The 25,946-nt window shown below is 42.6% G+C and overlaps 1 protein-coding gene across 1 annotated transcript; it reads left to right on the top strand.

Annotated features, from left to right (window-relative positions):
- Positions 1-1,929: 1,929 nt before the first annotated feature.
- On the top strand, positions 1,930-15,088 carry pgk1 (phosphoglycerate kinase 1). Its single transcript, XM_030746155.1, has 11 exons — positions 1,930-2,127; positions 4,818-4,868; positions 5,091-5,246; positions 5,437-5,581; positions 8,130-8,233; positions 8,334-8,453; positions 11,757-11,871; positions 13,028-13,207; positions 13,343-13,520; positions 14,189-14,287; positions 14,376-15,088. Exons 1-11 carry the CDS (start codon positions 2,063-2,065, stop codon positions 14,414-14,416), a joined length of 1,254 nt encoding a protein of 417 aa, XP_030602015.1. The 5' UTR covers positions 1,930-2,062; the 3' UTR covers positions 14,417-15,088.
- The last annotated feature ends 10,858 nt before the right edge of the window (positions 15,089-25,946 follow it).

Genomic DNA, 25,946 nt, shown 5'->3' with positions numbered 1-25,946 from the left:
AAATTTGTTTAAGACTTGAAAACTGAATTATATATGTTTAAAGTGACTTAAATAATGTCAACATTTTGAATGTTATTTTTTTCCACTGAAAATCACCTTATCCAGTGTCAGTGGGCCGACACAGAACCGGATCCACGTGAAGGGGTCAGCAAACCGTGTCTGAGTCCACCTGCACAGCAGGAGGATCCAAACAGATCGGGATCGTGGTTTCAGACCGGATAATGTCCAGATCCAGTTCAGGCTCCAGTCATTTTCCAGCTCATCCAGTCCAGATCCATTCAAAAGGGCTTCTTTTTTTTTTTTTTTTTTTGCGCTCTTTATTTAGTGGCTCATCTTCCCAAATCAGCGCTTAAATATTTAAAATCTATAAAGCTGAGACATTTCTTATAATTGGTTTACTTTTATTTATAAAATTTTACTTCCATTACAGATTTGGAAAGTTGCCCTGCATGTTTTCAGTTAAATGAACTCTAGTAACAGTAACTCAGTGAAACATCTCTGCTGTGGCTGTCAGAGATCTGTCAGTGAAGCTGATCTTAGATCAGATAAGAAATGGTTAAACTGGGAAACAATCCGGTTATTCTCTAAATCTCATTACTCATTTTTAGCCAGTAATGTCAGAAATACTGAACTTCTCCATAAAAAGTGAGATTGCTACATTCCATGCAATAGATCAAATTTTTACTGAACAGTTTTTTGAACAATGGAATGGTCATGAACTGTAGCAAAAGCAGTTTTTCTTTAATAAAAACTGACAGGAGGGCAGATCATTATTCCATCCACTTTGTGCAGTGTACCAGTACTATTGATGCTGGCACCACCATGCTTGACAGCTGGTACAGTGTTCTTAGGTTTGAAAGCCTCACCTTTACTCCTCCAAACACATATCCTGTCATTGTGGCCAAATAGCTCCGTCTTTGTCTCATCCATGTGGGCAGCTGCAAATTTCAGTCGATCTTGAAGGGGTCAGTTTTGGAGCAGGAGCTTCTTTCTTGGTCAGCACCCTCTCAGTCCACGGTGATGTAAAACTGGCTTCACTGTGGACAGCGATGCTGGTGTTCCTGCAGTTTAGTTCATGGCAAGCTTGAGCCTTGGTGGTTCCTGAGTTATTCCTGAACAATCTAACCATTTTCCTCTCATCTGAGGGTGACAGTCTGGGTCTCATTCCAGACCCTGACAAATAACTTGTACTTATGTAAAATTGTTTAAACTGATGATCTTGGAATCTGCAGTTGTTTAGAAATGGTTCAGAAAGACCTTGGCAACTTGTGTAAATCTACACTTCTTAGATCTTCACTGAGTTCCTTGGACTTTCCCACTGTGAGTATTGGTCAAGCCAATGAGTGCTGTCAAACAAATCCTTTTTATGCTGGCAAAGAGAAACTACCAGTTATAGTGAACCATGAACACTAATTAGAATTTAACAGGCCTTGGCCTTGTCAAGTTAAAACATTATAGAACCTTCTTCTTTTTATTGTTTTTATTTAACAATTTATATTTCAGTTTAACATTTCATTTCAGCTAACTATATAACAGCATATAATGTCTTCATCCAAGGATTTGTGTACGTTACATAAAAGGTTAATTAATGTATTTAAAAAGAGACATTACCTGAGATTCCTTCAGATAAAGCTTTTTCTTAAATTTACTGACATGCTTTTTTTATATCATGAGACTCAAAGTAATAACAATAATAATACTCACAATTTTGACATTATGTATATTACATTTTCCTAAATATTATTATTATCCTAATTTTATTTGTTCTTTATGTGTTTAGTTTTGCATAGGCTTTATCCTCGTTTTCAATGAATTCAGCTGATGGAGTTATCAGCATACATCAGAAGAAAGGCAGCAAACCAATCCAATCAGCTTGGACGCTCTTCTGGCGCATTGTCCAATCAGCAGTTGGGAATGTGGCCTTTGCCCCGCCCCGCCGTGCTCTTCCTCCGCTGCGCTAAGGTCATCGCTGTCATTCTGTAGCTAACCAGCAAACAGCCGAAGGAGGCGGAGGAGACCCAGCAAAGGAAGGTGCACCAAAGAACCAGCTACACTCAGCAACATGTCTCTGTCTAACAAGCTCACCCTGGATAAGGTGGACGTCAATGGGAAGCGGGTCATTATGAGGTGAGCGTTAGTTATCGCTTAGCTGTTAGCATCTGCTGGTATCATCGTGGCTAATCGGAAATGAAATTATTGGATTTTTTTCCTCAAAATGTCGCGTACGTCCTTCCTGTGGCGACAAACAGTTTGGTGCTCACACGGTGATGTGAGGGCACTAAAGTGATGGCTGATGGTCTGAGTCGGTTTAGACTAACGGACAGACGACAGGAAGTGAACTGGTCGGTTGTCACGTATTCCGTTCATGTTACGTGCCTGTGGGGAGATGCTGCATGGATGCAACCGCCCGCATCTGACTCAGTCCCTGCGACCACCCTGCCCTTTATATCCTGACTAAGTTTTAGATTCTTACGACGCTCTGCGCGTTATTATGTATGAATTTGTCAGTTAAAAATCTGAAACGTGTTGGTGACTCTTAGTGAAGTCTTCAGATTTCAGCTTGGGCCCAACTGAGAGTTTCAACGTGGCGATGCAGACCTCACCAGGAGACATCTTCATATGGAGATGAAAGCTAGCACATAAACACTTCAATTGCTTGAAAAACGAACTATACAAGAATGTAACTTGATTAAAAAGCTGGCTGTCTCAGCCGCACTAATCACGTTTCTATTTGGGCGAGCCTCTTTAACAGGAACAAACCTAAAGTCAATGGCAATGAGGTCTAGTTGGTTTTTAATCCCTTCCTGTCTTCAAGTGAAATTCGTGGCAGAAAAGATGCTCCGCTTCCCAGCTGGACACATCTTTTATCATTTAATAAGAATTATTTGCCATTCATTCACTTGATATTTCTGCAGCCCACTCAAGTGAGCTTGCAGGCACTCTTGAAACTGACACCGTGTGTGGAAATGTCAGAGGGCCATGCTGGTTTGCTCAGTTTGATGATGCAACACCAGGTGGCTTAGGTCAAGGTTCACCCATACTGCTCTGTGCTAAAAGGTCAGAATTCACCTCATGTCGAGCTACTCTAAATGTGAGGAAATGGCGTGCTGCTTTAAGACAGTCCGACACCTCAAATCACACCCAGGGCCTGTCCTGGCATGACACGTGTTGGTGGGTTTTTCCAGCTTCAGATGGAGGCTATGAGTCTGTTGTCTTACCAAAGAACGCTGGTCCTGAATCGAAAAGAGGGAGGGCTGCAAGTTGCTGTAGAGACCTGAAGTGCCTGACAGAAATGTGCTCAGCAGAGACCTGCAGCCTGCTTCCTCTATCATGTAGCCTCCTGCAGCAACATGAAACATGCCAGTGTTAAGGTTGCAGTGGCTAGATAAAGTGTGTGTTTTTGGTTTTGTGTAGTAGTAGTTGTATTTCTTCACTCTTATAAATGTCCAGGAAACTGATTAAACTATACAGTTAATCTCAGTAGGTAGCAGCAAGAAAATTACAAGAGCCATGAAAGGAGGAAGATTGTGTTTTCCATGCGTTTGTCGTTTGTGGTCTGAGTTTGCAGTTGCCTAACCAGGGTGTCTTTGACCATATTTGCAATTTACAAGCTGCAATTTCCTCTGCTTGTAATCTGAGGTTTCACCAACTAAGGCAAAAACCAGTAGTGATGTTTTATATATGTAGTTTTATAGTTATAATTCTTAATGAAAATTACTGCTATGCTGCAGCTAAGCTGTCTGTAAACGTCACACATCAAGTTTGAACTCCCGACAAGCTTATTTCTGCCTGTTGAGCACCTTGTGAACCATGTGAACATCTGCACTTGAGCAACAGGTGGAAAACTACTGCAGCTGTTGGATGAGTGGTGCCCGTGCGCAAGATCTCCTGTTGAGCCCCTGAATTGCTGACTGATGGCTTTCAGGCTAAGACAGTGGATTGCTGTGACAATGACGGCAGGTGCTGAGTGTGTGCAGGCTGATCGCGCGTCTCAGTGCATTGGGTCCTCAGATGGAGGGGAAGGGGAGGTGGCTGTATAACTGGCTGTAGTACGAGGCTCACAGCATGGTCTCATGAGGTGCCAGCGTACTTCTGTGCACTGGCAGCTGGCTCAAAATGGGCTTTTGGAGGAGGTCTGCATGCAGTTAAAGCAGTGAGTCTGTTACCTTACTAAACAGAAGTCTATGCATTTTTTTTTCCCTGTTCTGGGAATTTGATAAATGTCAATATTATGCATGAGCAAATAAATGCAGGTTTTCCAGCACAAGCCCCCCTGGTTCCCCCCTGGTGCCCTTCCTGCCATAGACTGTATTTGAAAGACAGACATCAACTCCTGGCTCAAAAAGCAAAGGCACTGTGAAAGTGCCTTAAACTGGCATTTTGGTAAAAAGAAGCCTGGTTGTATAGAAATTTGTGGTTAAAGACTTTTTTTAAATGCTTTCCTGATGGTCTCATTGGCAAGTTTAAAGTCTTTATTTATTTATTTAAAATTATTGTCCCCACTAGTCAAAGAAAATAAATCAGAGGATGATTTAGGCATGTGGTCACCTTATCAATGACCTCACACCAATGTGAGCGTCCACTTACCACTAGGTGATGTCACAGTCGCTTAATCCATCTTTTATATACAGTTTTTGCTTGTAACCTAAAGGCTGTGTGGTTGCAACATATTTGACACCTGGATGTCAAAGAGCCACCTGTACACTGGCTGCTACTGAAATTTACTTGGATCCTAATTTATTCTCTTATGTGAAAAGTATAACAAACTTCAGCTGAGCATTGAGTGTGTAATCTGTTTGCAATCTTTCCTCTTTCAGAGTCGACTTCAATGTTCCAATGAAGGACAAGACGATCACAAACAACCAGAGGTAACGCCCGTCTTATTCTGAATCTTTTCGTCTGTTATCACAGAGTTAAATGGATAGGATGTCTAGAACAGGGGTGTCAGATTTAGATTCACTAAGAGCCTCACTGGGGAATGAAAATCAGGCATTGTTGTTCTCTCCATGTTTTAATTCTATAGAGAATCTGTACATGGATTCTTTTCTCGTTTTCTAAACCCTACTGTGCACTCTTGTGTTGCCTTTCAGGATCAAGGCTGCCATCCCCAGCATCCAGCACTGCCTGGACCACGGAGCCAAGTCTGTGGTGCTGATGAGTCATCTGGGCCGCCCTGATGGAAACGTCATGCCTGAGAAATACTCCCTGGAGCCCGTCGTTGCAGAGCTCAAGACCCTGCTGGGGAGGTGAGATGATGGGCCGAATAAGTGGCATTTATTCCAAACCTCTTAACAAGGAAAGAGGTGACGTGTTTAAATCTGACATCTGAAATATTCAGACATCAGTAAGGAAGACAATAACACCATTTTTGATTACTGTTGGCAAAGCAGAACTTGGTCTAATAATCATTCACAATCACACTTACCGACTCTGCAGGGACGTCACCTTCCTGAAGGACTGTGTGGGCCCCGAGGTGGAAGCTGCCTGTGCTGACCCTGCCCCCGGATCCGTCATCCTGCTGGAGAACCTCCGCTTCCACGTCGCAGAGGAGGGCAAAGGCAAGGACCCCTCTGGGAACAAGGTGAGTCTCCAACAGTTTGCTTGTTGATGGTGGTTGGCTGAAACTTTCGGTCAGCATTGGCAGCATTAGGTTTGGTTTTGGCTTCTGCCCTACCAAAAAAAATAATGTAGTCATCAAGTTTGTAGCTGGCACAGTAAAGTTTCAGGAGAATCCCACCTGATGGGTTTTCAGGACACGTTATGAAGTGAATTTTTCACTGAAGTTGAAGTGATTTAACTTGGGCGACGGCGTTTGACTCTGCTTGTTGTCTTGCGACTTGCTGTGTTCCCTTTTGAAGTAGGATGTCAGAAATCCCAAGTTTCAGGTTGGAATTTTCAGCCGGACCTCTCCCTGAAGTTGAACTTCCCACTCAAAGTCGGAGAAGCCGCACCAACCCCGACTTCACAATCAGAGATGTCAGCAGTTCACGTACACCTTCGCAAAACTGTAGAACTTGTAATGTGTACTGCCACTGTTTGTGTGTATTTGTGATTCGCTGTGATGGTGCTGCCTTGCTAAGGAGCAAAACATCGCTTATTTTTCCAACTCCGGTGTGTCGTCACTCCCGTCTCTAACGCCTGACGTCCTCGGTAAAAGGAGCCCAGCCTTTCAGTGCTTGAACAGTCAGTACTTTGTGTTTGAGCTTTTAGAAGAGCAAAAAGGAGAGGGAAGAGAAGAGGGAAGAGCAAAAGGACACTGCTGCAAAGATGCATCAGTGCAAAATGGGAATGTGGCACAATCATTTTATCATCATTGGAAGCCAGAATTGTAAAAAAAAATAATAATTTGACCCAACCCTGTGTTTTTGTTATTTTTAACAGTCTGTAAATGTGCAGAGGACAAAGAGACAATCTAAAGCAGAAATATGGCCTTTTTGTTTGGTCGGTCCAGCAGAATTTCCTTTGCTCAGTCACATGGAGGAAAAGTCGCTCCAGCTGCGGTGTCCCTGCTGTAGCTGCTGAAATTGCTGCATCACTATCTGGCCTCACAGTTCTGTCTTGTAGCACACTGTTAACCTCATTATGATGTTTGTAGGATAAACATACTCGGTGTTCCAAAATGTGACTAAACGTGTAGCACCTGTTGCATTCAGGGTTTTTAGAAAAGCTACACCTGTCAGTAATGGCAGGAATGAATGAGCTTTCATTTTAAGATATTTGTGTTTTGAGATGTATATGATTGTGTTATTAGTTTGCTGTAACAAAGGAATTTCCAAACTCTTGGATAAAGTCTTTATCTTCCAAGAAAAACTGTCAAAAGAGGAGCAGAGAGCATGTCTGAATTGTCTGAAAACACCATCCATAGAGCTGGAATTGTGGGTAGGTCAGGTTAGTGTCCTTTTGAGGTGATTTCTTAACTTTAGTTACATCAGAAACATGCTTGTTTCTGTTTTAGCCACTCTGCACCTCCGTTTGTCGGCTTGTTGTCAGAACTTTTACTCGCTGCAGGCAGATCATTGCTGGACTTCCAGCCTGGCTGCACATCATAATCTCCTCCTTTATGCTGAGACACAGATGGTCTAATGGACTCTGGACTGTCCTCAGACACTGTTTGACATGAGTGTCGGGCCGACCTGTGGCAGACGGCACTCTTGACCTGCTGACATTTATCTTGAAGGTCGGTGGGCTTTTCCTGTCCTGTGAGGCCTCCTTGGTATGCTGGTTGGTTACTGCTGTACTGTATCACTCCAGGCTCTTTTTACTTAGTTCATTATACAAACATTTCTCAGTGTCAGAGCTGAAATGATCTCACTTGCTCACTTAAATGTGCACTCCACTGATTTTTACCCAAGGATCATCAGGGTTATTTCAGTTTGGAGTCGCCCTGAGAGCTGAAACAGCTCGTCGTTCAGCTCAAACAGCCCAGAGCTGATCTGAAACTGATCATCTGGCAAAAACTGCAAATGGTTTGTCTGAAGTTTCTGCTTTTGGAGGAAAAACAAATGCAGATGTAAAAGTTTTAAGCCTGAAATGTGGTCTGTGGATTGAAGAGAGAAGTGAGCTGGACTCTGGCGTTCGGTCGACCCTGAAGAACTCTGACCTTTATTCTGCCCCACAGTCTCACAGTTGTGACCTTTCATTGTTAAGGTTCAGCAGAAACTTGACCCACAATGTACTGACTGAATAAAATGAGCTCATATTGACAACATCCAGATCATACTTGGGTTCTTTTGTTTTTTTTGGCAGAATTAGAAAACAGAATTAAGCTTGGCAGTAGAACTGGTTTAGAGCCAAAACACGGGGGGGGTTCTGGATAGTAGAAATGGGAATTCTGTCATTGGACATTTCCATGCAACAAAATTCTGTTTGACAGCTCTCCCTTTATTCACAGCAGCATGTGAATGAGAACAGGTATCGAATTGCGCAAGTAATAAATAAGAACAGGAAGCAAAAACAGAAATCAAAAAAATGGCAACAATTATTAATGACACCCGTACAGCAGCTGCCCACAGCATTTAAATGAGTGCCTGAATTTAGACCAACCTTATTAAAATGAAACGAATGAAGTCTTTGTAATAACTGAGCTCTTTGCATTTAAAAAAAAAAAAAGCTGTTGATCTTGTCTCCAGACAAAGGCCACCCAGGAGCAGACCGACTCCTTCAGAGCATCTCTGTCCAAACTGGGAGACGTTTACATCAACGATGCTTTTGGCACGGCTCACAGAGCCCACAGGTGAGGAGGCGGCAGGTTGGCTGGATACAGCAATGATTACTGGGTGACATCAGCTCTCAAAGCAGATGGTAGTTTGTAACGTCATGCTTCTCACTCTTAGCTCCATGGTGGGAGTGAATCTGCCTCAGAAGGCGGCTGGATTCCTCATGAAGAAGGAGCTTGACTACTTCGCCATGGCTCTGGAAAAACCTCAGAGGCCCTTCCTGGCGATCCTCGGAGGGTGAGAACGTCTTATCTCAACAAATGAAGTTTGAAGTTTGTTGGCTGGTGATCGATATAAAAACCATGCATACTCTTTAGTTCTGATTTTTAAGTGTCTATTTTCAGCATTATTTTTATTCTCCTTTTGGTTTAGGAAGCATCACAGGGCAGCCTCTCTTTAAAGTGTCCATCTAAGAATAGTCAAAGCTCATTATGTGGTCTGTGGTGCTTTGTTCAAGGCTCAGTGAGCAGGCAGAGATAAGCTCAAAATGTACCTTTGGCACGTTCCTGAAGTTGTCTGATTATTTATTCTCTCAATGTGCACAGAAGTAAAAGTGCAGCTGGTGTTTATGAATCAAGAACTGCTAAAGTAACCAGTTTTCTGACATGGCAGCTAATGAAAGTAGTGAAATTACCAATAATTATTTTTATTTATTTTTTAAATTGTCTCAAAAATTTGGAGAGGGACCTGGTTACAGGCAAGAGGGCGCTGCCATACCTCACCTCCATTCCAGACCTCCGTAGCAGAAGTTGGTCTTTGAGTTTATCACGGGAAATTTCCGGAGTACGTCCTATCAGAGAGGACGTGCAGCCATAGACAGATATACGTAGACGCCGCATTGAGCGCGTCGGCTTGTTACTGTGATACATCAGCGCGTCCGCCATATTGGATGTGGCAGATCAGCGCTGTGAATTAATACAAGTGAACGGACTGAACTTCAGAAAGCGCCTTTCTACAAAGTTTTTTAAGTGAATGCGTCTCATTCACACGTTCAAATATGCACTAACATATACTGGGAGGCACCAAAAATAACGTAACTTTCTCTGATAATTAAAAATGTTAAATAATGCACGTATGTTAGTGTGCAGCATCAAACCAGCGTCTGTATTTCTAATGTTTTTATCAGTGTTTCCAGCTGCTGATGTTTGTAACATTGTTACTGTGATGATAAATGTCTACAATAACCAGATCGTGACATGTAGCTATAACATCTGCAGGTTTCTGAATTAAAAAAAACATTTTTATATTCAGATTTTTATCACTTAAAATATTTTTAATGACAAACTTTAAGGCAAAAAAATGAAACACGTTTACAAATAAGAAACTGAAACAGACACTGATTTACTTCATTTTCTTTTAACAGTAAAACTGTATACTAAAGTTATAGATCCATGCTTAGTGCATACAATAAAACTTTGTTGTTTTACCTTTTAAAAAAAATCAAAGAGCTACATCCAACTTTTATAAAGTGCTTTCTAAATTAAATGTATTATTACTGCTCAAAAACTAGAGGGATAAGAAGCACAAAGGCAAAAAAAGACTCACGGTTTCTGGTTCTGGTTTCTGAAATTAAAATTTGCCCCAGGTCAAAGTGACTCAGGAGCATCGTTGCTGTTACTGAAAAACCAACAAAATGGGACCTCAAACTGTAAATGAACTCTTAATGTAGAACTGTATCCACCGGCTACACCATGTGGAATAAACACACGACGAAGACCCACTTCTGCTATGAAGGTCATGTGACTTCCGCTGTGGAGTTGAGGTATGGCGGTGCCCTCTCGCCTGCAGCCAGGTGCTCTTGAAAATTTGCACAAGGTCACACCAGCTGACATTTTATTGGATCTTCACTGTCTATTACACTTGGTATAAATACAGGAAAGTCCAACTATTTCATGATGCTACTGTAGCAGCTTTTTAAAAAAAATTTTTTTATTGGGGGTGCATAACTACTTCTATACAATGAGAATAAAAGAGCTGCTTTTCAGGAATAATGAATTGACCAACAGCCTCTGAATGCACCATGAGATGGCAGCAGCCTGTAGGTTTATCTCTGTGCTGCTGCTGGTTTTCTAATCCTCTTGTTTAGTCTGCTTTAGGCCGGATGTGGCCTTGTTTCAGAGTCCATTTTATCCTGAGTGCATTGTGCAACAGTTACTTGCCGCTGCAGCCAGTAACCTCAAAGTTAATAAATGGAGGACACTGACTGCTGGCATGTATTGATTAGCCACTGAGGCAGATGTGGTTAATCCGCTTCACCGCCATCTAATGAACCCAAGCAAACTTGTTTTCCATCAATAACTGATCAGAAACGGTTCAACCTGAAAATCAGTATTTATACAATTTTTAACTTTGACCGTGGCGTTTAAAAAATTAAATTAGCCAGGTACACATCGGTCTGAGCTCATTATTGAAGGGCTGCCACTGACCCATGAACCACAGTCTGCAGTCTCCTGTTGTATGTTTTTAATACTGCAAGGTGGGGGTTTAAAACTCAAGTTGTCACAGTATCATCAGTCCAGACTAGAGGTTAACAGTACAGAGGTGCTAGTCAGGTGACAAAGTGTATTTGTATTGGTGATGTATCAAGACATCACCATATTTATTTTTTTACTATTTACATTTATTCTGGGGAGGTATGGTGGTTAGCACTGTTGCTTCACAGCAAGAAGGTCCCGGGTTCAAATCCATCATCTGTCTGGGACCCCTCTCCGCGCCTCTGCGGGGCGGGTTCTCTCCGGGTACTTCCAACTTCCTCCCCGCAGCCCAGAGACATGCAGTTAGTGGGGTTAGGTTGATTGGTGATTCTAAATGAGATGGATAAATTTAATCTTATTGCATTTTAATCAGTAAGCTATTTGATCATATAATAACCAGAAATGATATTCTAATAAAATAAGGTAATTTTTCAAATATTGGAGCAGTCGTTAATTATAAAAACAAAAGGGTTTATGAAGCCGTTTCTTGCCTTTAGTTTTTCTGTGGTAGACGCAGTACGGTACTAAGAGCCTGTCAGCCATGGTTTAACAAAAATGGAGGAGTAATGTGCTGCTACAAGGCTTCAGACTAGTAAAGATCAGCTTAGTGTGACGCAAACAAGAGGAACATGCAAAGACTACAGCAGCCATCAAAGTCCTGCATGAAGCATAAATGAACCAGAGAGCCAGTCACAAGTATACAGTTAGGAGCAGGTTGGGGGTTGAATTCCCAGTGAATACTGGGAATTCTTCAGTGCCTAATCTTCCTATAATCAAAGACTTATCTGAACCATCTCAGTGGTCCACGGGCCTGTGCATTAGCATGCATTGAACTGGCCAGATGTGTTGCACCGCAGTAAAATACTCAGCAGTCTGCTACACTTGAGGAGTAAATCTAAAGCATCACTGAAGGCCCAAATATCTCATTTTGGTTAATTGATGAAATCCAGCTTTGACATCTTGATAACCAAAAATAAAGTTTGGTGCTGCGTGTACAGATGAGTGAAACTGTTTGTCGCTCTGCACGTGCTCATCGGTCCTGACGTGTTCTGCCTCTGTGTTTCAGAGCGAAGGTGAAAGATAAGATCCAGCTGATCAACAACATGTTGGATAAGGTCGACGAGATGATCATCGGCGGCGGCATGGCTTTCACCTTCCTCAAAGTCCTCAACAACATGGAGGTGAGGAAGAGCGTGTGTCACCAAAGCAGTCAGAAAATTACTGCAGAAAATAACCTAGATGGCTGCGCCTGATCGAGGTCAGCTGCTCTGTGGCTCACTGGGTTTAGCTGTGCAGGTTTTGCTGTTTACTTGTTAACAATTGCAGAACAGTGACACCAGCTTCATTTTTCCCTCTTTTTGAGTCTCGAAAGTAGCTCTGTTTTTGTTCATGTTTGAACCTTGGTGTTCAGATCCAGATGCTTCGTGAGGTCCCCTCTCTGTGGAGCTCAGTCAAACTTTCAGTGATGAAATGGTTTTTGCTGAAAATCACGTCCATGACCTAAATTTGACTTCTGGACAAAAGGGTTTTATTCAGGTTCGTCCTCCTGGTTTTATTTGCCCAGTTTATGAAATGACCATCCACCACAAACCAGCGCTATCTGGGCCCCTGACATTCCTGCAAAAAGAGATTCCTAATCTCGAGTGTTCACTTACTGGTTAAATAAAGGTTAGTAAATGTGAAATGAGACAGCATTGAAAAATCTGTTGCGCTTCTTTACTGCTCCTATTCAAACTATGGGGCAAGTGAGTGTGAGCAGAGGTGTAAGGAGACAGATGGTGAAAGGGACCGAAGCTCTACAAACAGCCGGGCAGCTCGCTGTGACTTCACTTGGTGGTTTGACCACAATGCAAACAGCAGCTTAAGCTGCAGCTGTAAAATTGTTACCTCAGTCATACGCGGTCAGGGTTTAGATTCAGGATCTTAGAAATCACAGAGCAAGAAGGAAGTTTATTTTGCAACGTTTTTCGTCATTCCCGTTGGCACCGTTCAGCAAACGGCTCCATTGTTTTTGTGGCGGAATCAGAAATTTCCTGTAGAGAAGGAAAACAAAGTTATCAGCATGGCTCAATAAAGTCTTTGGTAACAGAAGTGAGCTGACTGGTCTCCTCATTCTTTTGTCAGTGGTCACATTTAGATTGTTAGTTCATGGATTAGATTTAAGTCATTCATGAATGTTTGAACACCAGCGTTCATTAACCCACATCTCTCACATTTCTGTCTACTGAAAGATGGTTTGTTGCTCTCATTTACTTGTTTGTATATAAGCAGAACATAAATTTTGATGTCTTTTCCACCTGGTTTTGTATAAGATATCAAATCTTTCCTCCTCCTCAGATCGGTACCTCCCTGTACGATGAGGAGGGCGCTGGCATCGTCAAAGACCTGATGGCCAAAGCTGAGAAGAACAAGGTCAAGATCACGCTGCCCGTCGACTTCGTCACTGCTGACAAGTTTGATGAAAAGGCCGCGACCGGCACTGCAACCGTTGCTGCTGGCATCCCTGCTGGCTGGATGGTGAGAGGAAGACTTATTTAATCTGGCTTAATAAATCCCAGAAAGTGTTTTTTTTCCCCTCCGCCCCTTCTTTTCAGCAGGATCCTGTTTCCCTTTCCTGTCCTCATACCTTTTCATATCCTCTCTTCTCTGCAGGGTCTGGACTGTGGGCCGGAGAGCTCCAAAGCCTACGCGGAGGCGGTCGGCAGGGCCAAGCAGATCGTGTGGAATGGTCCGGTCGGCGTGTTTGAGTGGGACAACTTTGCCAAAGGGACGAAGAACCTGATGGACAAAGTGGTCGAGGTGACCAAATCTGGCTGCATCACAATCATCGGTAAGAAAGGGGAGCCGAACGGGGAGCTTTTATTTGCCTGTTAGGAGCACGCTGGTTCTGGCTTCTGTGGTTATATGAAGTCTGAGAGAAACACCCTTTGGGATTCAGTGACCTGTAAACACTTTCCTGATGAGTTTAGGGTCTTAATCACTAGTTTCATGGCTGGATACTAAAGTGTTCATTTTATAACTGCTGACCCAGTTGCAGTCAAAGCATAAAGCCTCAGGGTGCATCCCAAAGGTTTTCACCACCAGCTACACTGAAACTGAAGAACCTGATGGACAGATTTAGGTTCTCCTCGCTGCACTCGTTTCTCTTCTCTCTCTGTTATATAACGAGGTGTGATCTTACTGTTTGCATTGCAAACAAATCAGATATAGGAGCACATGTGCAGTTGGTCCAAATCTGAGTTATTTAGAAGCAAATGGTAGAAAGTCTCGTACACAAAGAGGTGGTGCAGGAGTGCCGGAGCAGCAGGATGGCTGTTCTGTGCTCCCTGCTAAGGCTCAGCGTAGACTCAGATCAGGGAGATTAAACGATGGGACTGTTTAATGTCAAAACCATAAATTAAAGTGCATAGACTCTGTGGCTCGTGCACAGATCAAGCAAAATGCTCATTTAATGGTGTTTGTAGCCTTAAATCATGCATGTATGGTGTGTTTGTCCAGGTGGGGGTGACACGGCTACATGCTGCGCCAAGTGGAACACAGAAGACAAAGTCAGCCATGTCAGCACAGGAGGCGGAGCCAGCCTGGAGCTGCTGGAGGGTGGGTGGCACCGTGTTCACTCGCAGAGTAGAAACCACTGTCTTTATCACTGACTTATGACTGAGCATTTCTCTCTTTGTGTCCTCAGGTAAAGTCCTGCCAGGTGTGGACGCCCTGAGCAACGCTTAAACCTTGGTCAGCTGGAGGCGTGTGTGTGTGTGTGTTTGTGTGTATGAGAGGTGGTTAGCTGCACAGCCAGACTCCTGTTTACTCCCAGAACATCCCCGAAATGAGAGAGACAAACCCCATCTTTACCTCGCAGCCTTTTCCTGTACGTTTTTTGTTTTTTGAAGATGTGACTCAGAGGAAAATGTCACCTCACACCTGCTGTCATTAATAAGTAGAGAGCCCTGCCTTACTTCATGCTTCTTACAGTCGCTCTGCTGGGAGTAGGAGCCTTTACTTAACCGTTAGAACAAAAGAGCAGACTCGTTAAGGTGGAAGTCTCTTTCTGCTCAAACGCACCAAACGGCCTCTGCAGTGAATTGGGTTCGAACAGCAGGAGGCGCCCTGCTTCACCTCTGAAACTTCACCTCTGAAACTTCAGCGCTGGCTCTTGTGTAAATCTGTTTTGCTGCGTCACTTTTGCCTCCCTGAGAACGTCACTGCACCGTCGAGTGTGTGTACATGCAGTGTATATATTAATATATAGAGAGAAACGGTAACTTGGTGTGTGTGTGTGTGTGTGTCTGTCTAGATGCTGTTATTGTCTGTTGGCACTAACGTCCTCTGTGGTGGTTGTTGGTTTGGAGCGGTCTCAGCTGATCTGTTCAGGCTAATAAAACCGTCTGTGTAAAAACTCTTGTGACCTCATGTCTCCTCATTCAAAGGTTACTGTGACAGAAACGCCGGCGCTCACGGGTCAGAGGGGAGCCGACAGATTATTCTGGGAGAAAAAGGCTTTTATGTCGTTTTCTTCAGTGAGGAATTAATTTCCTTTTATTTAAAATTATTTAAATAAAAAAGGTTGATACTAAAAACGTAGACCAACTTCCTCCAGCGGTGGAGAAGTGATTTGCTTATAAGTGGCTCAGAGATCAAATTTAAAATTTTGGGTCTGTGGCCGGGAAACGAAGAACCTGTGATCAGTCCTTAAAAAGCTGGTGGACAAGCAGAAACCCACAAACACTGATCTGCACCAGGTTTGGCTCTGAGGCTGACGTCCAGCATGTCTCAGAGAAGCTGTGAAGAAGGATCAACACTGTAAATACTATTTCCATTAAATTTGGTTTATTAGCTGAAGGTTTTTGGAACGTCTGCTTATGATTGTTTACTACATTATAGAAACAAAAAAAAAACCTGAAGCAGCAAACTAAGAAACAAATTATGCACCAAACTGTCAACTATCAGATCTACAAAAAACAAACTGCACATGCAAAAATCAAATGTAGATAATAAATCCTATTAATATGACTTAAATGTCATTACAGATCTGGTTTGGTGCTGTGATACAGAGTCATGTAGTGCACTCCTTTTATTAGATTTACTTCCCTTTACTAACAGCTGTTTTTCCAGATGTGGTGCAGCTTTGTGGACCCTCACGTGGGGGTCCTGCTGCTGTTCTCACCTCTTTTTCTAATACCTTGAAGGAGCTGGTTCAAGCCATTCAAATCCTTAATGGAATATCATATTCATGTTTTCAACATGTTGGCGTGATGAAATGAAAAGTGACTTATCAAAAAATATTTTATGGCTTTTGTGAAAAGTGGTTCCAATTAATTAAATGCTGCTTCAGGAGAGCGGTCAGACAGCCAGAAGCTTGTTGATGGCTACCAAAAGCATCAGGTCAAAGTGCAACGTGCTAAGGAACCTTTAACTGAACATCAGTGGTGGTGTGTGTCTGTGTGTGTGTGTGTGTGTGTGTAAAGTATCTATTTGAGACCGTATGTGTACTTTTGACCTGAGTTGACCAGAAAAAATCCAAATTCAAATTTGTGCACCCAGTTCTTGTTTTTTTTCAAAGTCATTACAGATGTGTGCTCTACAATCATTCCACCTCAGGGAAGAACAGTTCAGAGAAATCATTAAAAGCCCCAAAGCAAATATTCAAAAATACCAAGAATTTATTGTTTACTCTACATGAAAATGGATTCATTTCACCACCAGGTGGCAGACTTGGTTTTCACAGATCACACAATCAATATGCAGGAGCATTTATACACATGTGTCCATATTATTTGCACATCAGTCAGACAGCAGGAGTGAAAAAGAAGAGCAGTATTCAGTTTGTTTTACACCACAGAAACGGCAGAGCTGTGCAGGCTGCTCACGTCTTCCCACCGGTGCCTCGTTCAAGCGCACTCCCCGTTTTCATAATCCGGCTCATCTGGAGAACAGGTGGGCAAATACTTAATGCTGAAAACACATCTGAAGTCATGAGCAACTTAAGAGCATTCACCAACAGTTTGTTCTATAAATAAAGTTGTGCTTTTTTGCCATTAGGGAAAATGAAAAACATTTGTGCTTTTAAAACCAGCTCTGCCAAGGCACAGGTGGGAAAGGTGTTTTGGTTTTCAGTGACACCTTTAAGGGAACTGCAGTGCACACAAGCTCGCACTGGCCACGTCGGGGAAGAGACATGCATTAAACTGTCCACATGATTACAGCACAGTGGGCAAGGTTTAAGCCACCCCCTTTTAAAGTTTGCTTCCAAGTGTACAGACTTTCTTATTTCTGACAGTGGTCCCAAACACACTGCCAGTGCAGTAAAAGCACACCTGGATAAATGGAACACCATCAGTCATGGATCGGCCTCCTCAACATTATTATTGAAGCGGGGTGGAATCATCCTCACAGAGAGCAGGACAAAAGGCAGAAATATCCAAAATGTCTGGAATGTCCTTCAAGAAGCCTGCAGAACTGTTCCTGAAGGCTGCTTAAAGAAAGCTGCCTCAGACTGTGCTGAAGAACAAAGATGGTCACAACAAATACCAACTTTAAGCTCTTAAACTTTTGGTTGCAGCCGTACGAGCTCACGTTGTGTCAGACTGTTTGAAGAGGACCCTGCTGCTGCTCTCTCAGGGTGTTATGTTGTGCTAGGTCATTTTAATAGACAGCACTGTGCAAAAGTCTCAAGTCGCCCCTCATTTCTTTCTATTTTGCTTCCTAGGAGCCAGGCTCTCTCTATTTTTTTTTTAAAAAAAAGATGTCTTGAACAATTGTTTCTGCAGCTTTCTGAAGTTTTTCTTTGGACATTGGCTGCTTTTTCACTCATTTTCACTCCGGTCCTTCTACCTGACTGTTTTCAGAGGAATGTTTTTCTTCTTTAAGTCACCTAACATTGACCTATGAGTCCTTCAATCATTAAAAAAAGGCACCTAACTCAAGGGAAGAGACAGTGTTGTGTCTGCACAAAACAGACAACAATTTTAAATTGTATCTTTACATACTTTACTGCCAGCCTGTCGACATAAAATAGCATAAAATCCAACAAAGACCTGAAAGGACCCGAGAGACGGTTTCATCAGAAATGGCGTCAGTGGAAGGGGCGGCTGTCATTTTTAAGGGAGGGAAACAGGGAGAAAAGGCTGAGGTCAGCCTCATCACACAGGAACTGGACTGAAAATCAGAGTCAGCAGGTCTGATGGATCCAGATTTTGGTTCAAATCATCACCGATATGTATGATGGAGGTCAGCAGAGAGATACAACAGTGAGTGTTTGCAGCCACCTGTAAAGCAGTGGAGGCTCTGTCACGGTTTGGGGCTGCATTCAGGTAAAATTAATTAACAGCTTCCTGTTCAGCTTGAAGTTTGCAGGAAGCTGTCTGAAAGCCTGTGCACGTGATTTATGGCACACACAGAGGAGCCTTTACCCAGCTGAACCTTCGAGGGTAAAAATAACGACAGTCCCTGCAGTTGTTTGGCAAAGGTTAGACACCACAAAGCCTGCTATCATGGTAAGGTGATGAAGGTTACACCAAACTCACGATTACTATTATTATGACACGTGAAGCCACCAGTGGGCTCCTGTTGGTCACCGTGTTTCATTTTCTTTCACATTTAGACCGTTTGAAACTTTTGCAAAATGAAGCAGTGCCTTTCCTGCATCCTTGGGAATCAAAATAAAGACATTAGTTTTTGAGTGAAGTCCACTTTGATCATTTTTTGTTTTCAGTAGCTGCCGTCTCTTCAGTTCTAACAACATCTAATATAAACTTTTTTTGTGGTAAAGAAACAAAGTTGTCGGGCTGAGGTTGTCTATATTTTGTTGATAAAGTGTATGTGGAGAGAGCAGTGTGAAAATCAAACAGTGTGGTTGTGTGCTGCTTTTGTGGAGCTGTGTGTTGTGTTGCTTCTGTATAGATATCTCGTGCTGGTCCTGCCAGAGTCCTTCAGAGTGACTTCTGCATACATATAATAGTGAGATTTATTCAGCTCTTTCATTGCATTACATTATGTGTTTCAATAAAAATTTATTAAGCATAATTTTAAGAGAATCTGCATGATTATAAGTATTATTATAAGGCCTAATATGTCATGAACGTCTCACTTTAACATGTGCATGTTTGTGATGTCTCTTCGGTCTTCTGAGGTCTTACCTTCAGCGTGGTTCAGGAAGTCGGAGTTTTCATAGTCGTCGTCTGTTTGGTGAAACAACGTTTTGAATGAGTACTCAACATCCGAGCCCTCACATCTCACACTGAGCCACAACATTTATGACTGGACGTACCGTTATCTAACTCCATCGATGGGAAAACATTTCCATACACTCCTGGAGTCTCCTCTGCAAAAAAGGAGAAGATGCACTTAATAAATGTTAAGAATAAAAATCTGTGATTAAACTGAGAGCACTCACCCAGCCCGCCGTCGAAAGCCTTCTCATTTACATACACCGACTCTCCGAGCGGTTTCCTATTAAAAGATAACAACAAATGGAGCTGAAACGTGAAGCCAGCTTAAAGACTGCATTTGCTCTGATGGCCACCAGAGGCTGGCTCCTAAAGCAAGTCAGTCCCCACAGACCCTCATGTTAAGATGCCCAAATTTACAGCATTACAAAGCATGTTTACAGCCTGGTAAACAACTCCACACATTTATCACACAACAATAAGTAACTGGTAAGGCTTAAAGCCTGGATTAGGGCTGTGGCAGCTTTGATTGAGAGGTGTTACGACACAGGCAGCTGTAGCAGCCAGTTGTCAGCTCTGCTGGGTGGAGTCACTGAGGACGTTTGTTGACTTTCAGAGCATTTTTAATGCAGCTGTCTGACAAATAATATGGCAGGATGTGTGGTGCAGGCCCTCTAATTAGCAGATACGTGTGTCTGTGTAAAATCTCTAAACTGTGTCCACAGTCTGGACACTTCTCAACAAAAGTTGCACAAACTGAAGCTGTGTGTGACTGTCATGTTTTTTTTTGTCTTCCAGCTGCATCACAGCCTAAGATCAGCGTGGATGGGCTCTGTGTGTTTGTGAGTGCAGACTCAAACGCTAAAACGAGCTCGATGTTTCCAGTTTTTTTTTCCTTTTGTGTATTTGAATGAAAAGAGTTTAAACACTTACACATAGTTATCTTCCAGACTTCCGCAGACTGGAGCAACAGCAGCACCACATTAAAGGTGAGACAACAACACAAACATGTAATAAAAACACCAAGAGTGCAAATATGAAAACCATTCAGCGGTTTGTGTTTGACGTACCACAGTCGATGTTTACGTAGTCTGACTGATCATCTGCAGGCGTGACAGCACAGCGATTAAACGATCGATCACCTCAAACAACCGAGTTATGCCGAGCTGGTGATCTTTAAACATCAGGAACTTACCTTCCTGAAGATCAGATTCCTCTGGAGATCCACTGAAAACAAACAAACATTTGGAGTGTGAAGCCTTTGAGTCGATTTGGGACAAAACCAGAGAAGCAGGCCTCACGCTGAATTTTACTGTCACGTTTTCTGAGAGTCTTACAGCTTAACACATTTTATTTCATTTCTGTTGAACTTGCAGATTAACAGAAATGTAAAAATTGTTTTTGGCTTCATTGTTGGAGCTATGAAAGCTCATTTCCACCACTGAAAAAAAGCATTCTTTGCCATCAATAAAATGATTGAGATTTTAAGATTTTTATCACAAAATTTCAACTTAATCAACTCAAACTTCTGACCAAAGTATGAGAGATTAACTGAATATTTCCACTTAGCGCTACCTGATCATTTTTTCCAGTGGCAGAAAAATGCGTCCATGTGGAATAATTTCTCAACGACTGCTGACTTGTAACGTGACAGTAAAGTTGCTGTGTGTGGAAACTGAGGGGTGTACCACAAAGACAGATTAATGAGTTCGACTGATATAAGGTGCTTCAACTCTGAGTTTTCAGTGTGATGACGGTGGCTGTGTAGGCTCTCAGCCATCAGGTCATGGTAGTCTCTGGAGCTTGAAACAAAGGACAACAGGACAAGACTCAGCTGTACATCTGCACCTAAAGGTCAAAGGTCACTCTTTGAGGATGCCAGCGTTCACCTTTTCGACCGGGAAGACAGATGGTTTGAAAGAGGAGTAAAAGAAGCATCTATGTCCACTGTGAACGACCGTCACTGAACAGAGGAGGTGGATTACGTCACCAACTTTCCCCCCATCTATAATGCAGTCCTGAGCTCCACCCCCAGGCGCCTCAAACCCCACTCACACCTTTCATCAGGTGACCTCAATAGGTCACCTGATAGAGTGGGGCGAAGTCTCGCAGTGGTTTCACCCAGAGCCACTCATTGTAATGACCCACACCTCCTTTCACACCTTGGCTCATGTGATTATGCACATGAACAATAGTGGGCCAACATCCACCTCCAGGTGACACCCCCACTGGGGTTTAAATACCCGGGACTCTCCACCTTTTGGTTTGAGAACTGAAGAAGCCTTTCCGATGAGACATGAAACGTCTTCAAGTCGCCCTTTTTTTCCCCGAAGTCTGAGACGAGTGTCATGAAGGTGGCTGTGTTTTTTCCCTCTTAGAGCTGAACGCCTAACATGGTCCTCAGCCTCCATCTCCATATTTCCAGCTACATTTACCTGCATTCAGCTTATGATGCCAGGCATGAATATTTTTATGCTTCCTCCTAATCTGTGGCCAAGTCTGTGGAATTGCAGCTAACACAACACAAACTGGAAAATTGATCAGTCTCAGGTTATTGATCACTGCAGTAAAGCTTACTTCACTTTGTTGCTACCTGATGTGTCACTGTGGTAAAGATGAAATGATTCAAACTGACCAAAAACTATTAGGCTGTGGGACAAAGTCAGGACTGAGCACACTCACTGACCTTTAATATTTAAATGGAAACAAACTAACAAATAATAAATAAGCATTTTATCCCCCACAACCCACAGATCCCCTCCGGGTCGTACAGATTAGCTTCGTGCTCATGTGGCACACAGATTACAATCAATCAATGAGTCAATCAGTCAAATACAAACACTCCTCATCTCATCTTATGTGTATAAAGCACACCTGACCAGAGAACCTCTAACCTCTCCACCACCACGGGCAAGACCAGAGCTGTCAAAGCATTTAAAACCTGCACAAGGCTGGAACGGGCCATCAGCAAGCATCAGCAAAGCTTGGTTAGAAGGTGACGACTGTTGATGTGATTATTCAGAAATTATTCTGATTATTCAGTCTGGAGCTCCATGTAAGATCTCGCCTCATCAGGCAAGAGCAGCCAAGAAACCTTACAAACTTACAAATTGAGCAGAGGCTCAAATAACTATTCCCCCACCGTAGGCCTCGCTCAGTTGATCCATTTTGTGGAGAATTAGAGGGAAATGATGCATCGAATGATGCTCACATAGACTGGAAGTAAAACAAGTCTATGGGAGGCTGTCAAACATGTAAAGGATAGACTGCACAGACGTGCAGGGTGGGGGTGTGGTGAAAGTCAGATATGGTGACAGCCCCGAGCTGCAGTCAGGTTTAGTTATGAGTGCTGATTGTGCAGTTAAATAAACTTTACTATCAAAAAGGAGACATTTTTGTGCAGTTTTTGACCAGTAAATCTTTGCATAGCCTTATAGAGAAGGTGACACAGACTGAAAAATAAATTAGCCCATCAACATTAAAAATTTTGATCTTTTTTTTATGTGACTGCTCTGCAGTGGCATCTCTGAATTGTGCTTAATCAAATTAAAAGCAGTTTCATTTGAAACTGTGCATCAGACGGTAAAGCCAGCAGTGTTAGCGATCAAACAGGTCTGATAAATTCTTCATTTTCCTTCATAACTTTTCTTTATTTTGGAATCAGTGGAAGGACTCAGAATGAGAAATTTATGTCTGTACATCCATGTTCACCCCTGTTATTAAGGTTCAGCAACACTGTACGCACAGGTTAAAATTCAGTGCATGTGCTTCAGCTTTTTACATTTGGAGCATGCAAAGAGTCACGGACGGCACTGATAAATCAAAGTCTTAAATAACTAACCATGGAGCTGCAGATTCCCAACATGGATCGTGCAGTCTTAGGATCCAGCTTATCAGCTCGAGCAGGATTCCAGGGAAAACGGTTCTCAGATTCGTCAAAGTGCTTCACAGTAACAGCCCCGTTTACGCCGAATCTTTGCACTTGACCTCAAACTGATATCGCTCTTGTGTTGTGTGCTCTGATAAGAAGCGCCTCATCTGAGCAAATATGCATAAGCGCTGAGTGAAACTCATAAACTGCTCCTGTGGTTAAACACCGTGCTGTCTGAGAAGCGGGAGCACAACAGGCTTTACGTACGTTGCTGCTGCTGCTGCCGATGGTGGTGGCGATGGTGACATCTGATTGGTTCTGGTGACTGAAAAATAAAACAGGGGGAATAAAAAAAGTTACACTTTGTTTGACAGACAGCATTCGAGGTCATCGCTTTGCGTTAGCTTACCTGTTTTTGAGCGCATCACTGCAAACTGACTCCCCCCCCGCTGGCTGTGGAGATACAATTTTAACTTCTATTAGGTATTAAATATTCACGCTAGGCTGGCAGTGTGCCGAGGTGAGACTGACAGGATGCTTCAAGCCTTTAGAGAAGGAACATTAATGTTGATGATCTATTGTTACAGATTTCTGACACTTTGAATCTGTTAATGAAACTAAAGTTGCAGTGAAGTGATGGACGCTTGATGTAATAAGTTTTTTCTTTTTTATAATGTCACAGATCTCATACCACAAAACTTAGAAACAAAATATTACTGCTTGTATTTGTTCTTAGCAGATATTTTGACTGCTTTACAGTGGTATGAAAAAGTTTGGGCACCCCTGATAATTTTCATGATTTTCCTTTTGCATATCACTGTATTATCATGAATTATTTTACTCACAAGGTTGGTTGGTTGTATATTTGACTCTCCTCTTGGATGATCTCTGCACACACACACACACACACACACACACACACACACACACACACACACACACACACACACACAAAGCAACAGCTTAACAGAGTTCAACATTTATAGCAGTTATAGCTGAGTCTAACAGGGCCACAGTGCAGCACAGTTTTTAAATGATAATTTCATTAATTAAGTGAAAAAAGTTAACTGTATTCTGTTTTTAGTTGGATTCTCTTTGTCCAGTAAAACATGCAAGTGCTCCAAAGCATGTAAGTGTGACAAAAAAGGAAAAAAGAACGAAATCAGGACGAGCAGAACAAAGTATGAGCCGCAGAAAAGCAAAATGTAACATCTCCATATAAATAAAGCGCTCTATAAGATGTTAATGAGAGAGGACATCTCAGACACACACAACTCTGGCTGTGTGCACAGAAGCCCCACCCACCTGCTGCTCAAACCTTCTGTTTGGGAGCAGCAGCCAATCAGAAGAAAGGGTGAGGAGTTAAGAAGGCTCATTTCAGACAGAGCATGAAGTGAGGCGCTGCACCAAAGGCCCAGTTTAGGATTAACTAAGGATTATTCTGAAATGTGACTCATGCAAATGCAAAGTGCACAGCTAGGAATGAGCATAATACCACTCCCCCGACTGCGCCTGACTGTAAACTTTGCACCACCTGGTGTTTGTCTCAGCAAATGAACAGGTAATCTTCACAAAAATGATAAATGGACACATTTCCTTCAGGGAACTGTAAACTTATGTCTGCACATACAGCTTTATAACAACCTCTGAGTCTGCCACTGCTGCTCCTCCTGACCATCAGCAGCTGAAGTGATATTTAACCATTGTTGTTTCTATTTTGAACTCAAATATTCATGTTTGAGGTTCTGTTTAATTTTTAATGTCAGTGTTTAAAGTTTAGATTTTTGTGTTTTTCACAGTCCTGTTTTGTTTCCTTTATTATTCTAGCACACTGGAAGTTTCAGGGTCTCGTGCATTTTTGACTTTTTGGTTCCCAGTAATAAGTCCAGGTTTGGGGATTTCTTGTGCTCTGGTTCCTTTCTCTCATTAATTTTAGTGTTTCTCTTTGTGCTTCCTCCTCTTTCATTTCTGTGCATCCCTCTCCCTCCCTTTGCTTTTGTCATCTTCATTCATGTGTTTCAGTCTCTTTGGGTTATTTCCTGTGTTTACTTTGAAGGATGTTCTTTGGTGTCCTGTGTTAGTTTTGCTTCCTGTTTGTTGTCCTCCAGCTCCCTGATTGTTTTTACCTGTGTCATACGTGTTCCTGTTTCTCGTTAGCTATCAGAGCTCTTCGTATATGCTCACCAGTCACTTTATTATGTGCGCCTGTTCAACTGCTCCTTAACGCAAATATCTAATCATCCAATCACATGGCAACAACTCGCTGCATTTAGGCATGTAGACATGGTCAAGATGACCTGTTGAAGTTCAAATTGCACGTCATCAGAATGAATGAATGAGGAAGAAAGGTGATTTAACTGACTTTGATTATGCCATGATTGCTAATCTGATCTGCTGGGATTTCCCCCACACAACCATCTCCAGGGTTTACAGAGAATGGTCAGAAAAATAGAAAACATGAGCTTAAAGCAGTCTGCACAATGGTCAGACTGCTTTAAGCTGCTAGGAGGGCAACAGTAACACAAATAGCCACTAACTACAACCAGGGTAACCCACACCGGATGCTAAAATTGGACAGTATAAGATAGGAAAAAATGTTGCCTGATCTCATGAGTCTCAATTTCAGCTGCAACATTCGGATGGTAGGCTCAGAATTTGGTGTAAACAACATGGATCCATCCTGCCTTGTATTAACAATCAGATCATCTCAAACTGGTTTCTTGAGCGTAATGATGAATTCTCTGCACTCAGACGGCCTCTGCAGTCACCAGATCTCAGTCCAACAGAGCACCTTCGGGATGTGGCGGGATGAGAGATTCTCATCATGGATGTGCAGCCCACAAGTGTGCAGCAGCCGTGTGAAGCTGTCACGTTAATGTGGAATCTGAGAGGAATGTTTCCAGCATGTTGTTGAGTCTGTGCACGAACAATTCAGGCAGTTCTGAAGGCAAAAGAGGGTCCGACTCAGTGCAATCAAGGTTGGATCACATTACGAGATTCTGAACTGTTGTTTTCATTTGAGTCTGAATCACTGTGAGTTCACCTCACTGACAGAGACATCACCCACCACCTACCGCACCACGCTGTTTCTTTGGTTTAGTAGAATTTCTTTGAAAAGACAAAAGTGTGTAAAATGTAGCCACATCTTCCTCAAACTGCAGTTATTTTCATCTACTCATCTATGAAGTTCAATGTTAGTGCTTCTTGACACTGAAAGGGG

This window comes from Archocentrus centrarchus, chromosome 14, assembly GCF_007364275.1.
Source record: "Archocentrus centrarchus isolate MPI-CPG fArcCen1 chromosome 14, fArcCen1, whole genome shotgun sequence".
In the NCBI taxonomy this organism is placed as follows: Eukaryota; Metazoa; Chordata; class Actinopteri; order Cichliformes; family Cichlidae; genus Archocentrus; species Archocentrus centrarchus.
The sequence above is the reverse complement of the archived record's forward strand: the minus strand, read 5'-3'. Positions and strand labels throughout refer to the sequence as shown.

Bases quoted from the DNA above. Each gene is read 5' to 3' on its own strand.
- pgk1 (XM_030746155.1), top strand. From the start codon at position 2,063: ATGTCTCTGTCTAACAAGCTCACCCTGGATAAGGTGGACGTCAATGGG. The intron at 4,869-5,090 runs GTAACGCCCGTC...GTTGCCTTTCAG, and splicing joins ACGATCACAAACAACCAGAG to GATCAAGGCTGCCATCCCCA. The intron at 8,234-8,333 runs GTGAGGAGGCGG...TCTCACTCTTAG, and splicing joins ACGGCTCACAGAGCCCACAG to CTCCATGGTGGGAGTGAATC.